General features: G+C 57.1%; 3 protein-coding genes across 3 annotated transcripts; all 3 read left to right on the plus strand.

The window, feature by feature from the left end:
• Positions 1 to 32: 32 nt before the first annotated feature.
• Positions 33 to 1031, plus strand: GNI_111710 (oxidoreductase, aldo/keto reductase family protein; the record flags this gene model as incomplete). Its single annotated transcript, XM_011133227.1, has 1 exon — positions 33 to 1031. One exon carries the CDS (start codon positions 33 to 35, stop codon positions 1029 to 1031), a length of 999 nt encoding a protein of 332 aa, XP_011131529.1.
• Positions 1032 to 1422: 391 nt separating this feature from the next.
• GNI_111720 (putative Sec24-like protein) lies at positions 1423 to 4704 on the plus strand (the record flags this gene model as incomplete). Its single annotated transcript, XM_011133228.1, has 3 exons — positions 1423 to 3215; positions 3318 to 4509; positions 4666 to 4704. 3 exons carry the CDS (start codon positions 1423 to 1425, stop codon positions 4702 to 4704), a joined length of 3024 nt encoding a protein of 1007 aa, XP_011131530.1.
• A 35-nt stretch (positions 4705 to 4739) lies between these two features.
• GNI_111730 (putative transmembrane protein) lies at positions 4740 to 10398 on the plus strand (the record flags this gene model as incomplete). The annotated part of the gene is made up of 2 exons (XM_011133229.1): positions 4740 to 10305; positions 10352 to 10398. The coding sequence occupies 2 exons, from the start codon at positions 4740 to 4742 to the stop codon at positions 10396 to 10398; spliced, it is 5613 nt and encodes a 1870-aa protein (XP_011131531.1).
• Between the last annotated feature and the right edge of the window lie 8 nt (positions 10399 to 10406).

A 10406-nucleotide genomic window follows, 5' to 3' on the forward strand; every position in this document is an offset into this window, starting at 1 on the left:
GTGTTTTGGTTCAAGAATTCTCAAATGAAGTGATGATGCCTGCCGTCAGTTTGGGCTGTTGGGACCTGAAAGGCGATGCTGATTCCACTCCCATAGCAGTCAAGGCTGCTTTGGACGAGGGCTACTACGCTCTGGATGACGCACAGATCTACGGTAACGAACATGTTATTGGACCTATAGTTGGAAGCTTTACTAAAGACCAGATGAAGGCTGTCGCCAAGTTCGACCCTACTCAAGACGGAACGCCCTTCAAGGTCGTCTCGGAAGACAAGTTTCTGGAGTCGTTCGAAAAGCCGCATGGTAAGCCTGAAGACGACCGTGCCGTGTTTGTGACTACTAAGATCTGGTGCACCAAATTCACTCCAGAGGGGATACGGGCCCAAGTCGAACAGCATCTGAAAGACTTCAAGCGATCCTCAATTGATCTCCTACTTCTTCATGTTCCTGGGGACCATTATTTATGGGCGAAGGATGAGAATTCTGTACATGACCCGCGAAACGCTGAGACCAGGATCATCTGCTGGAAGACTTTGGAGGCGTTGTACGCAGAAGGAAAAGTCCGTTTGATTGGAGTAAGCAACTACATGGCGAAGCATCTGCAACCCTTAATTCAAGATATCGAAAAGAGGAAAGCAGCTGGGGACAAGCACGCTCGGCTCCCTTTTGTTAACCAAATTGAGATCTCAGCCTTCTGCCAGGTTGGCGACGAACTTGAGCAGCTGTGCAAGCAGAACGACATCATATTCACGTCTTACAGTTCCCTGGGCAGTGCGAAATGTGTGGCCGAATATATGGCACACGAAGTTATTCAATCGACTGCAACGAAACACAAGGTCACGGCTGCCAATGTTCTTCTCCGTTGGTGCCTTCAGAAGGGTTACATGATTCTTCCCAGATCCACTAAGGCAGAACGTGTGAAAGAGAATTACGGTCCTACTATGAGTTTCAAGCTGGATCAAGAAGACATGGAAGCCATCTCGAAACTTAACACAGGAAGGAGAGCTCTTTTAGACCCTCATGAGATCGCTTAATGCATGCACAGGGTTTATGCGTCTTGACGACGAGATACCTCTTTGGGGAAAAAAATTTTTCAAACAAGTTTTTCGGTGAGTGGAACTCGTCCCAAACAGAGTGCTACCCGGACGGACTTCAATCCAGGTCAAGTACATGTTTATACGAGGTCCAGCTGGTTGTCTTTCAACGTGGCCATATCCTCTCGTGGCCGTGGGTGACAGTCCTTCGGCGAAGGAGTTATCACAGGATTGCTTTCAAAGTCATTTGGATGTTATCTCACCGTAATGGGGTCAGCTCGATGCAAAGGGATGATGAATGCATATCCAGGGTTTTGAATTTGTGGTACGGGTGTGACAATTTATACCGTGCTGTAGTGAGTGTTGAACGGGGGGGTCTTTTACTTGAAAAATGACATCAGGAACCATAAACGGCTATCAGCAGCCCCCCAATTATACCCAACAAGGACCGAAGTCTGTAATGCAGGATACCAGGTCGCATAGCACTAGGTCGCACTATGACTCGGGGCCCACGCCGCCAGTCATAACGACGTTGACGAGGACGGATGAGAGCCGGATTGACGCTATGATGATACCACGACCGATGAATCACTTCCGGAATGAGCAGCTGGCGGAGCCAGGGGGACAGAGAATGCCGGCGAATTATAGTGGACAGCTGCCGTCGAGCAATACAGTATGTACATACGTGGAAGAGTCAGATGCTACACCCAGGTTCCTGAGGCAATCTCTGGGTTTGCTGCCGCAGAATCGTCATGCTCTGAGTCTCTGCAAGGTCCCTTATTCTTTATTGGTTACTCCCTTTCCCAGACTGGGCATGTTAGAGTGTCCTGTTCCGCGAATCGACTTGTCGCCTTACTCGAACGTGTTTACAGTTCTTGCAGCACCGACGTGGGGCCCCCAGCAGCCTCATCGACCTGGCCCGCTGCGCTGCACGTCCTGCGGCGCCTATGTGAATAGCTACTTTCAGTTTGCGGTGCAGGCAGCCAGTTGCAACATGTGCAATTATTCCTTCGACTTGCCAGTCTGGTACACTCAGTTGCTCGAGGAGCACCGCAGGCAGATCCCGAGCGACTTGGCGCTCAAGGAAGCCCTATATTCGTGCTCCAACCTTGCAGACGCGCTGCCCCGGCTCGAAAGCCCCTGGGTGCGCGCGGAGATCCTGAAGGGCACCGTGGACTACCTAACACACGCCCACCCATCGGGCATGTACAATATGGGCGCCGGGTATGAGGGCCAGCAATACTCACAGCCAATCGACCCGCCCAAGGCAGTTCCCTTGCTGGTTTACGTGCTGGACGTTAGCGCCCTGGCCCTCGGCAACAAGCTGCCGGAGACCGTTCTCGGCAACTTAGTGTACTTGTATCAGGCCTGGCCTCAGACGCCCCTGGATATCGCCGTACTGCTAGCGGGCTCTGAAGAAGTCTACGTCTTGCCCGTGGACCCAGACGACGGAAGCGTCCGCGCCGTCCAGGTCGTCGCAGACGCACAGAATCCGTTCTTATCGGACTGGCCGTCGCATATAACCCTCCGAGTCCAGTCGCGAGAGAAGCTGGAGGCCTACATTTCCTCCATCAAGGCATTTATTGCTTCGGAAACTTCGTGTGCGCGCCATACAAACGCGTGTGCTGCTGCGCTCTCTGTAGCCGTAGACTTAATCAGCGCCCGTAACAAGCTTGCCGGGCACCCCACGCTCGCCAATGGGCTGCCGGTTGTCCATACGTCAAGCCGCGGCACCATTTTGCTCGGCTCCAGTCCGCCAGGCGGTCCCAGCTCTGCTCCGTCTTCCGCGCTGCCTTCCGACACCGAGGGCTGCCGCATTTTCGGCCGGGGCGGCATCATCCAATTGTTCACCACGTCCAGGCCCACCGCTGGCTATGCGGCACTGCCGGAAACCCCGATATTAATGAAGAACAAAGAGGAAGGACCTGCTGCAGCCGGCGCCCAGAAGAAACTGCAGTGGCCCGGACATAGACAATGGAACGTATTTGTACCACATCCTTCAGTCGTGGACCAAGTGGACATTCTCGTCCGGAAGGCAGTACTGGAAAGCGCGTCGATTTCCGTGTACGCGATCAACCCGAACACAGCAGATGACGCCAGCCGAATGAGCCTGGGCTTCTTCTACACTCTCGTCCGCCAAACAGGGGGTAAACTTTACTGCTACCCGGACTTTCAGCTAGCCATGTAACCTCCGACCCCCAACCATCCGACCCCGACCCCCAACCATCCGACCCCGACCCCCAACCACCCCACCATCCACCACCCACCATGATTTTGGTTTGGTAGTGACTATGAGAAGTTGTATTACGACATGTACCACGAGTTGGCTAACGGGATAGCGTTAGACGTGTCATTCAAGTTGCGTGTGTCGTCGGGATTGGTGGTGAAGCGGATCAAATGTCCGTGGAGTTGTCTAACGAGCGAGAATGGTGGTTATGGAAACGACGTGAATGTGTTTTCGATACCAAGGTTGCATTGGACGGATACGGTGTGTTTCGATTTGGATTACGCAGTGGACGAGTTGCCAGGGAAGTGCGGGTACGTGCAGGCGGCGTTTACGTACACGAATTGGTTCGGTGAGCGGTGTTTGCGTGTGATGACTAAGCGGTACATGTATACGTCTATGTTCTCGTCAGTGTTTCGCATGTCGGATGTAGAGAGTACGCTGTTGTCACTGGTGCGACACGTGTGCCTGGGATTGATGAGCGGCCGGCAGAACGTGCAGGAGGACGTGGACCATGTCGTCGCGGAGATCCTGCTTTCCTATCGACTTCACGCAGCTACGAACTCGCCATTCGGGCAGCTTATCCTGCCCGAGGCGCTTAAGTTGCTACCGTTGTACCTGACGGCCTTGTTCAAAAGTCCGTGTACCCGCAAGATGGGCGACCTCAGCGACGCTCGCGTGGAGGCCATGAACCTGCTCAACAACCAACCGCTCGCCAACGTCTGCCGTTACATCTACCCCTTCCTCTATCCGCTGCATCGCTCTGTCGTCCAACTCAAGGGCGAAGAACTCGGACGGGTCGGATTCCATACCGATGTCCAACACCAGACCTGGACATTCGTCTTCGTCCCCCAGACCTTGCCTGCAAGCGGCGAACGCGTTAACTCCGACGGGGTCTACCTCCTAGACGACGGCACCCAGTTCCTACTCTACCTCGGCCAACATGTACTGGACACCGTCCGCCGCCAAATATGCGTTCGCGGCTACGATATGAGTGCCACCCGCACCCCCCTCCCTCCGGCCGCCGAAGCGACCCCCCTCCAAGCACCAAACGGAGCTGGCGGAGTGGACCCCAACAACATGCTCATCCGCATCTGGAACGTCGTCCAACAACTCCGCCTCCAAAACAATTCTGGAGACTTCCAACCCGTCCGCGTCATTCTCGCCGGCAGTGTCGCCGAAAGCGAGTTTATCTGGAAAATGGCGGAAGACAGACTCAGTGCGGAGAAAGGCTACGTAGATTACCTTGTAGACGTAGGCCTCCCCCCTTCCCTTGCCCACAGTTGCCCGCTTCCCTTCCCTTCCCTTCCCTGCAGGTGCCCTCCCCCCTCCCTCCCCTTGCCCACGATTGCCCGCTCCTCTCACCTGATTCCCTTCCCGTTGTTGAGTGAAGTTGAGTGCTTCTTGCAGATGCACCGAATAGTGCAGAAGGAGTTGGCAGACGCCTAGGGGGAGTAGCTTTTGGGTTGTCAAAAAACCGGGAGATGAACTGTTGGTGGCTGGCTCTGCAGTTCGGCTGGGTCCTGTTCAGTTTCTACCTGGTGTGCTTTCCGGCGCGGGCTTTGCAAGCAGTGCAGACGGATGCGGTGCGTTTCCGGTGGCGCAAGAGTCGGCGCGAGGTTGAGTTGCTCGACTTGGTTGTGGCCGGTGTGGTCTTCATAGAACGCGTTAGAGTGCGGCCGTGGCTAGTTAGTCTCTCGGGGGAGGTCGCGGTCGCGGTACCGGCCGGCGCCGCGGACAGAGACAACAAGGGGGAGAGCGGTGTCGCCCCGGCGACAGATTGGCGCACGGCGGCCCTACTCCAGCTAGTCGGCTGCCTTAAACTTGTTGCCTGTTTCACCGAAGTCTACCTGCTCTCCCCCGCCGCATTTAGTTTATGGTCGTCGCTAGGCGGCGACCGGTCCCAGCAAGCAGGTTGCGACACGCTGGCGGCCGAGGCGCTGGTTCGAGTCTCGGCTCCGAGCGAGCAGGTGGTAATGCTGACGAACGGGAATTTGCGTTTGCAATCGAGCAACGCGAGGTTGTGGGTTCAAGGCGCTTCGTTCGCCATCTTGGGCGACAATCTCGTCGACCACGACATCTCCGGTCGAGACCTCTCGGGCCGCCTGGAGAGCTTGGTAATGACGATGGGCATGGACCCCGGCCGAGCCGCGATGGAGCAGAGTGTCGCGGTGGAGCTGGCCAGGCTGCACCTGGTCGAGAGCGGGGGAGCCGACCGCGGAGGCGACCGGCCGAGCTTCTGTCTGGAGGCGTCGAAGGTGTCCTTGAAAAAGGCAGTCGTTGCCCCGTCCAGTGGACCCCCGTTGAGGGCGACGCGGTTCCGGCTGCGGTTGGGCAAGTTGCTATGCCGGTCGGCGAGTCACCTGCAGCTGGAAGTGGCGGAATTGGAGCTGTCCGCCGTAGGCGATTTGAGCCACAGCGAGAGTAGCGTGAAGGAGCTCCGGGTTGCGGAACGGACGCACGACGAGCTGCGCCCGCTGCTTGTAGCCTCGGACTTACACATCCGGCTCTGCGACAAAGTCCTCTCGGTCGGCGCCACCCAAGTAAGACGTATTGTCTTACTAAGGTGGGTCGAACTAATGAGGGAACACGGACTCAAATTAACAAGAAGACAGAATGGCGAATTAACGACCAGAGGAGGTGCCGCTGGCGATGTGCTGCCCACAGGCCTTGCAAGGTTCCTCCCGGAGTCGTTGAAGCTGACTTTTGAGCTGGTGGTGGTCCGCTTCACCAAACGGGTCTGTCAGTCGTCCAGAGAAGAGATCGACCAGAAACAAGACGTGTTTTGCAAAGGGTTCCGGCTCTCCCTTGAGACGACGTGCTGTGAGTCTCGGCCGATTCGAACCTGTTCGATAAAGTGGGATGAGATTTCGACCCAGTCGCCTCGAGCCAGCTGGCTTATCTGCAGGTCCGGGCCGGTGATTGTTTCTCTCCAAGTTGCCATGCAGCGGTCTGTCAGCCACCAATTTGTTAGCTACGGTATACCGGTTACCTCAGAAAGTTTCCCAGGGCACCAGCTCACATTGGTTGAGTTCGAAATGCTTACAAACGACGAGATTGAGGTCTTGGTGGATGAACAACAACTGGTCGCCTGGTGGAATGCTGACTCGGGCAGTACTTGTGTGAGTCCGATCGGTTGTTTGGCTTCCAACATGAACATATACTACGAGGCCGACCCGGCTCTTCCTTGCCCCGGCATGGAGGAGACAGCAGACGACATGGATGAGACAATGGACCCGAGTAGCGCAATACAGGAGACTGACCAAGTTGGAACGGCCAAGGACCGAGCGACCGACCGGGTTGGTGTGTCGCGGTTGAGCTTGGCAGTGCAGGAGTTGAACATAAAGTTCCCTAGTCCAAAGTTTATTAGCTGGTTGCAGGAGAGATACCCACCGGCACAGACTGGTCATATGCCCGATTTGAACGTGGATGTGAAGACATCGTGTTACTCCATTGAGACGTCCCACGGCGTGCTACTTGCACAGTTGGATGAGTGGATCTGGAACAGTTCGGCACGGCCATTAGAGCGAGACCTGCAATCGGAGCACGTCGGGTTGGGCGAGCCGACGCCAAAGGCGGTACCAAGTTGTCGAGTCGACTTGATGCAGGTGACTTACCGTGAGAACGGTTTGCTGCATGAGGTCGTGCGTATGAGTGGCTTCTGCTGTACTCCGGAGCTGATCAAGGTCGACGTGCTGCAAATCATGCTCATTTACCACATCCGAACCATCGTGGGCCAGGACATTCTCCCCATTCTGCGCCGACTCCTCATTCCCAACATGCCCCCGCCACCCCCACTAAGAGCTGCACCCGCCGTCATCAAGTTCACACCTACCTCCGTCTCCGCAGGCCCCTCCGAACCTGCTGCGGCTCTGCTCGAAGACTCTTCCTTCGAACACTCTTCGCTCGAGCACTCTTCGCTCGAACACTCTTCCCTCGAACACTCTTCCCTCGAACACTCTTCCCTCGAAAAGGGTAAACCTTCCACCGAGTCCGTCCGAGAGAAGGTGGCGGCCACGACCGTGATTTCGGTGCCCGAACCGGCGTTATGGTCGCGTCTGCGGTCGGTGGCGATGGAGGTGCGAGAGTTGCAGGTGACGTTAGCCTGTGCGTCAGGTGTGTCACTCTGTGCTCTGGTCCAAGACCTAGAGCGGCAGTCTAGTCAAACGCTGCGTGCGACCGCTGATCTCTTTCTAGCGTCCGTGGACAGCCGGGCCAAGGACGTGCTCCTGCCCGACTTGACTCGTGTCCGTGCTCCGGTCCACGAGCAACTCCGGCACCCTCGTGATGCACACACGAACGGCGTTCCTGCCTTCGGCACCACTTTCACGCTACGACCTGATAGTCTCAACCGCGAAGGATGGACCGTCGCGACCCTCCTGGAGGCACCCGTTCCCCTCCACCTGGGCCACGACCATGGGAGCGGCTGGAGTTTCGCCACGGGTCCCGTTGAGCTGGTGTTTACCTACGACGACTGGCCGCTACTGGAGCAACTCTGGGACTGCGGGCAGCTATGGGCGGCACTCGTTCGACACGACCTGAAACACCTGTACGTCGTCGACGCCGAAAAGCACGTCGAGAAAGGCAGCCAAATTGACTGTGCCATCGCCGTTCCCAAACTCAGCATCGCAGTCACAGAGTCCACCGGACTCCAGAACCTCGCCAAGGCCACCTGGAACCAGGTGATCGGGCGCTGTAATGGGGAATTCCGACTGGAGGTTGGCTTCTTCATGGCTGCCGCCGTGACCGAGGTGATGGTCCGTGTCTCTCGAGTCCTGTTCACACGCACCGCAGCTGCGGGAGACGTTGCATGCTCGAGGTCGGCGGCGCAAGTCTCGACTCTGACGTTGGAGGACGTGGACGTCTCCGTGCCTTCGCCGTCCGACACGTGGACTTTGGTATGTGGGTTTCAGCGCACCACGCCGGACTTGATCGCGGGATCGATGGATGAGGAGACGCTGGAGTGGCCGACGGAAGGGGAACGGCACAGCGCAGCTGTGCGAAGCACCTACGAGATGGATTGGACCTACGCGAAAGGGACGTGTTTACGACCAATGGACGCGCGTGTGTGGCGACAGTTTTATTATCCAGACGGCTACAAGACGGGCAAATACGTGTGGTTGTGGGAACACAAGGACGGGTCTGCCGAGCCGCAGAAGTGGTTCCTCGACCGCGACTACCTGGAGAAAGTGGCGCCGCCTGGCACGGCGATAATCGAGATACCCAAGCAAGTACATCCGAGCTTCCTCTACGTTTGGAAAAAGTCGCTAGTCAACAAGACCGACCAAATATTTACTGTCCTCAAAAGAACCACCAGCCTCAAAGCCCAGACCTTTAGGGAAGACTCGACGGACACCTTGAAGGAAACCGCACTTGTGGGGAACAGTTCTAGAGGACTCTCAGAAGCAGAAGATAGTGAAGCAGCAAGGGGAGTGGAGGAAGCTCTCTTTCTGCAAGAGTCGGAGCGCGTGGTGATTTCTCCCGGCGATCAGCTCGAATTAGCGCTAATGAATACGAATTCTAGACCAAAGAGATTGCTGCTCAGCTTACTGGGCAACACGTCAATGAAACTTACATTCAGTAAAGGAAGTAGAGGGAAACGGTCGGTGATCCTCTTTCCGTACCGTAAGTCCATAAAGGCGTCAGTGCCTCTGATAAACGCCGCCACGCCTGAGAGGGAAACGACCAAGGCGGCTGCAAGGGAAGTGGGTACAGGGACTGCGAGATGGAGTGGTACGAAGAACGCGGTGGTTGAGATTACGAGCATCCGTATCGAGCCTTTGGTGAAGGTGGTGAATGAATTGCCGTTGCGGATAATGTTGTTGGATACGAGTACAGACACAGAGATTCCGGTAAGTCCGGGTGGTGTGGGAAGGTGTTGCACAGAGGAGTCGAATTTGTGTCTAATACAAACGCTTCCGGAAACGGCGAAGCGGGTCAAGATCCAGTTGGTTCACGCCGCGGTGGTTCGATTCTACACGGGTGCGCGCGTGTGCGGGACGGGGCGTATTCTCTCGACGTTGCACGAGTCGGGCATGCGACTGATACGCATCACGGCCTTCCTCGTGCTCTATAACAACCTCGAACTGACCTGGGATGTGAAACTATTCCACAAACCAGGACGCCTCCTCTATTTCGCCGAAGACGAACCTACTGAGGACGAACCCACCACTCAACCTGCGGACGCCGAAAACCCGGAGGACCTGATAGACGCACTGTCCCTGCCCTCCCGAACCGCAGGTGGCAACGTCGACTCACCCGAACCCTGCATCTTTACACACTCCATTCCTAACCATATTGAACTCACCAATCCCGAACGGCAGGCCACAGCCGCCGTCGAACTCTCAGAAGAAGTTCTTCGCAAACTCGCCACGACCAACTACCAGGCCCAGGACCCCGCGACACGTTCCGGCGCCGCCACCCGACGCGGCGGAACCCGACCATCGGGCAACGTGCCCGCCACAGATCCCACAGCCCCAGAGGGTTCAGCCCCAGAGGGTTCAGCCCCAGAGGGTTCAGCCCCAGAGGGTTCAGCCCCAGCGGGTTCAGCCCCAGAGGGTTCAGCCCCAGAGGGGGGGTCGAGGACAGGTGCCGTGGTGGGGACATTACGGACGCGTACGCCTTCGCACTACCTAACAAGTTCGGAGAAGGTGGCCACGGTGAAACACGGGCCGACGGTGGAGCAGCCGGCTGCGCATAGTCGGTTGTCGGCCACGTTGCGCACGGCGGTGGCGACGGACGTGGTCTGGCAGTGTTCGGTTTCCTTCAAACCCGTGCGGCGCGGGCGGTGGAATTGGTCGCGAACGGACGGTGACCCGGACGGGCGCCTGGCATGTCGTGTGCTTGCGCGCGCGCGGACCAAGAACAAGACCGCCTCGTTGGTGCTGGACCCGAGTTTCTGGCTTGTCTCAGGCCCACTGCCCGGCGGCCCGCTTTTGGTTTGTCGCAAGGGAACTTCGATCGCGGGGACGGAGCTGACGACGCTTCGGTCGCAAGGCGTGGGTGAAGTCTGCCTGGCAACCGAGGACTGCGAACTGTTCGACGCAGAAGGTAACGTCAGCCGACCGCTCGTGGTCGGCGACCGTTCCGTGGTCAGTCTCAACCGCGAGCTCGCCTGCGTCCCTTGCCATCGTCTCGCACTAGGACCCGGC

Source organism: Gregarina niphandrodes (assembly GCF_000223845.1).
Source record: "Gregarina niphandrodes unplaced genomic scaffold scaffold00025, whole genome shotgun sequence".
Lineage (NCBI taxonomy): Eukaryota > Apicomplexa > Conoidasida > Eugregarinorida > Gregarinidae > Gregarina > Gregarina niphandrodes.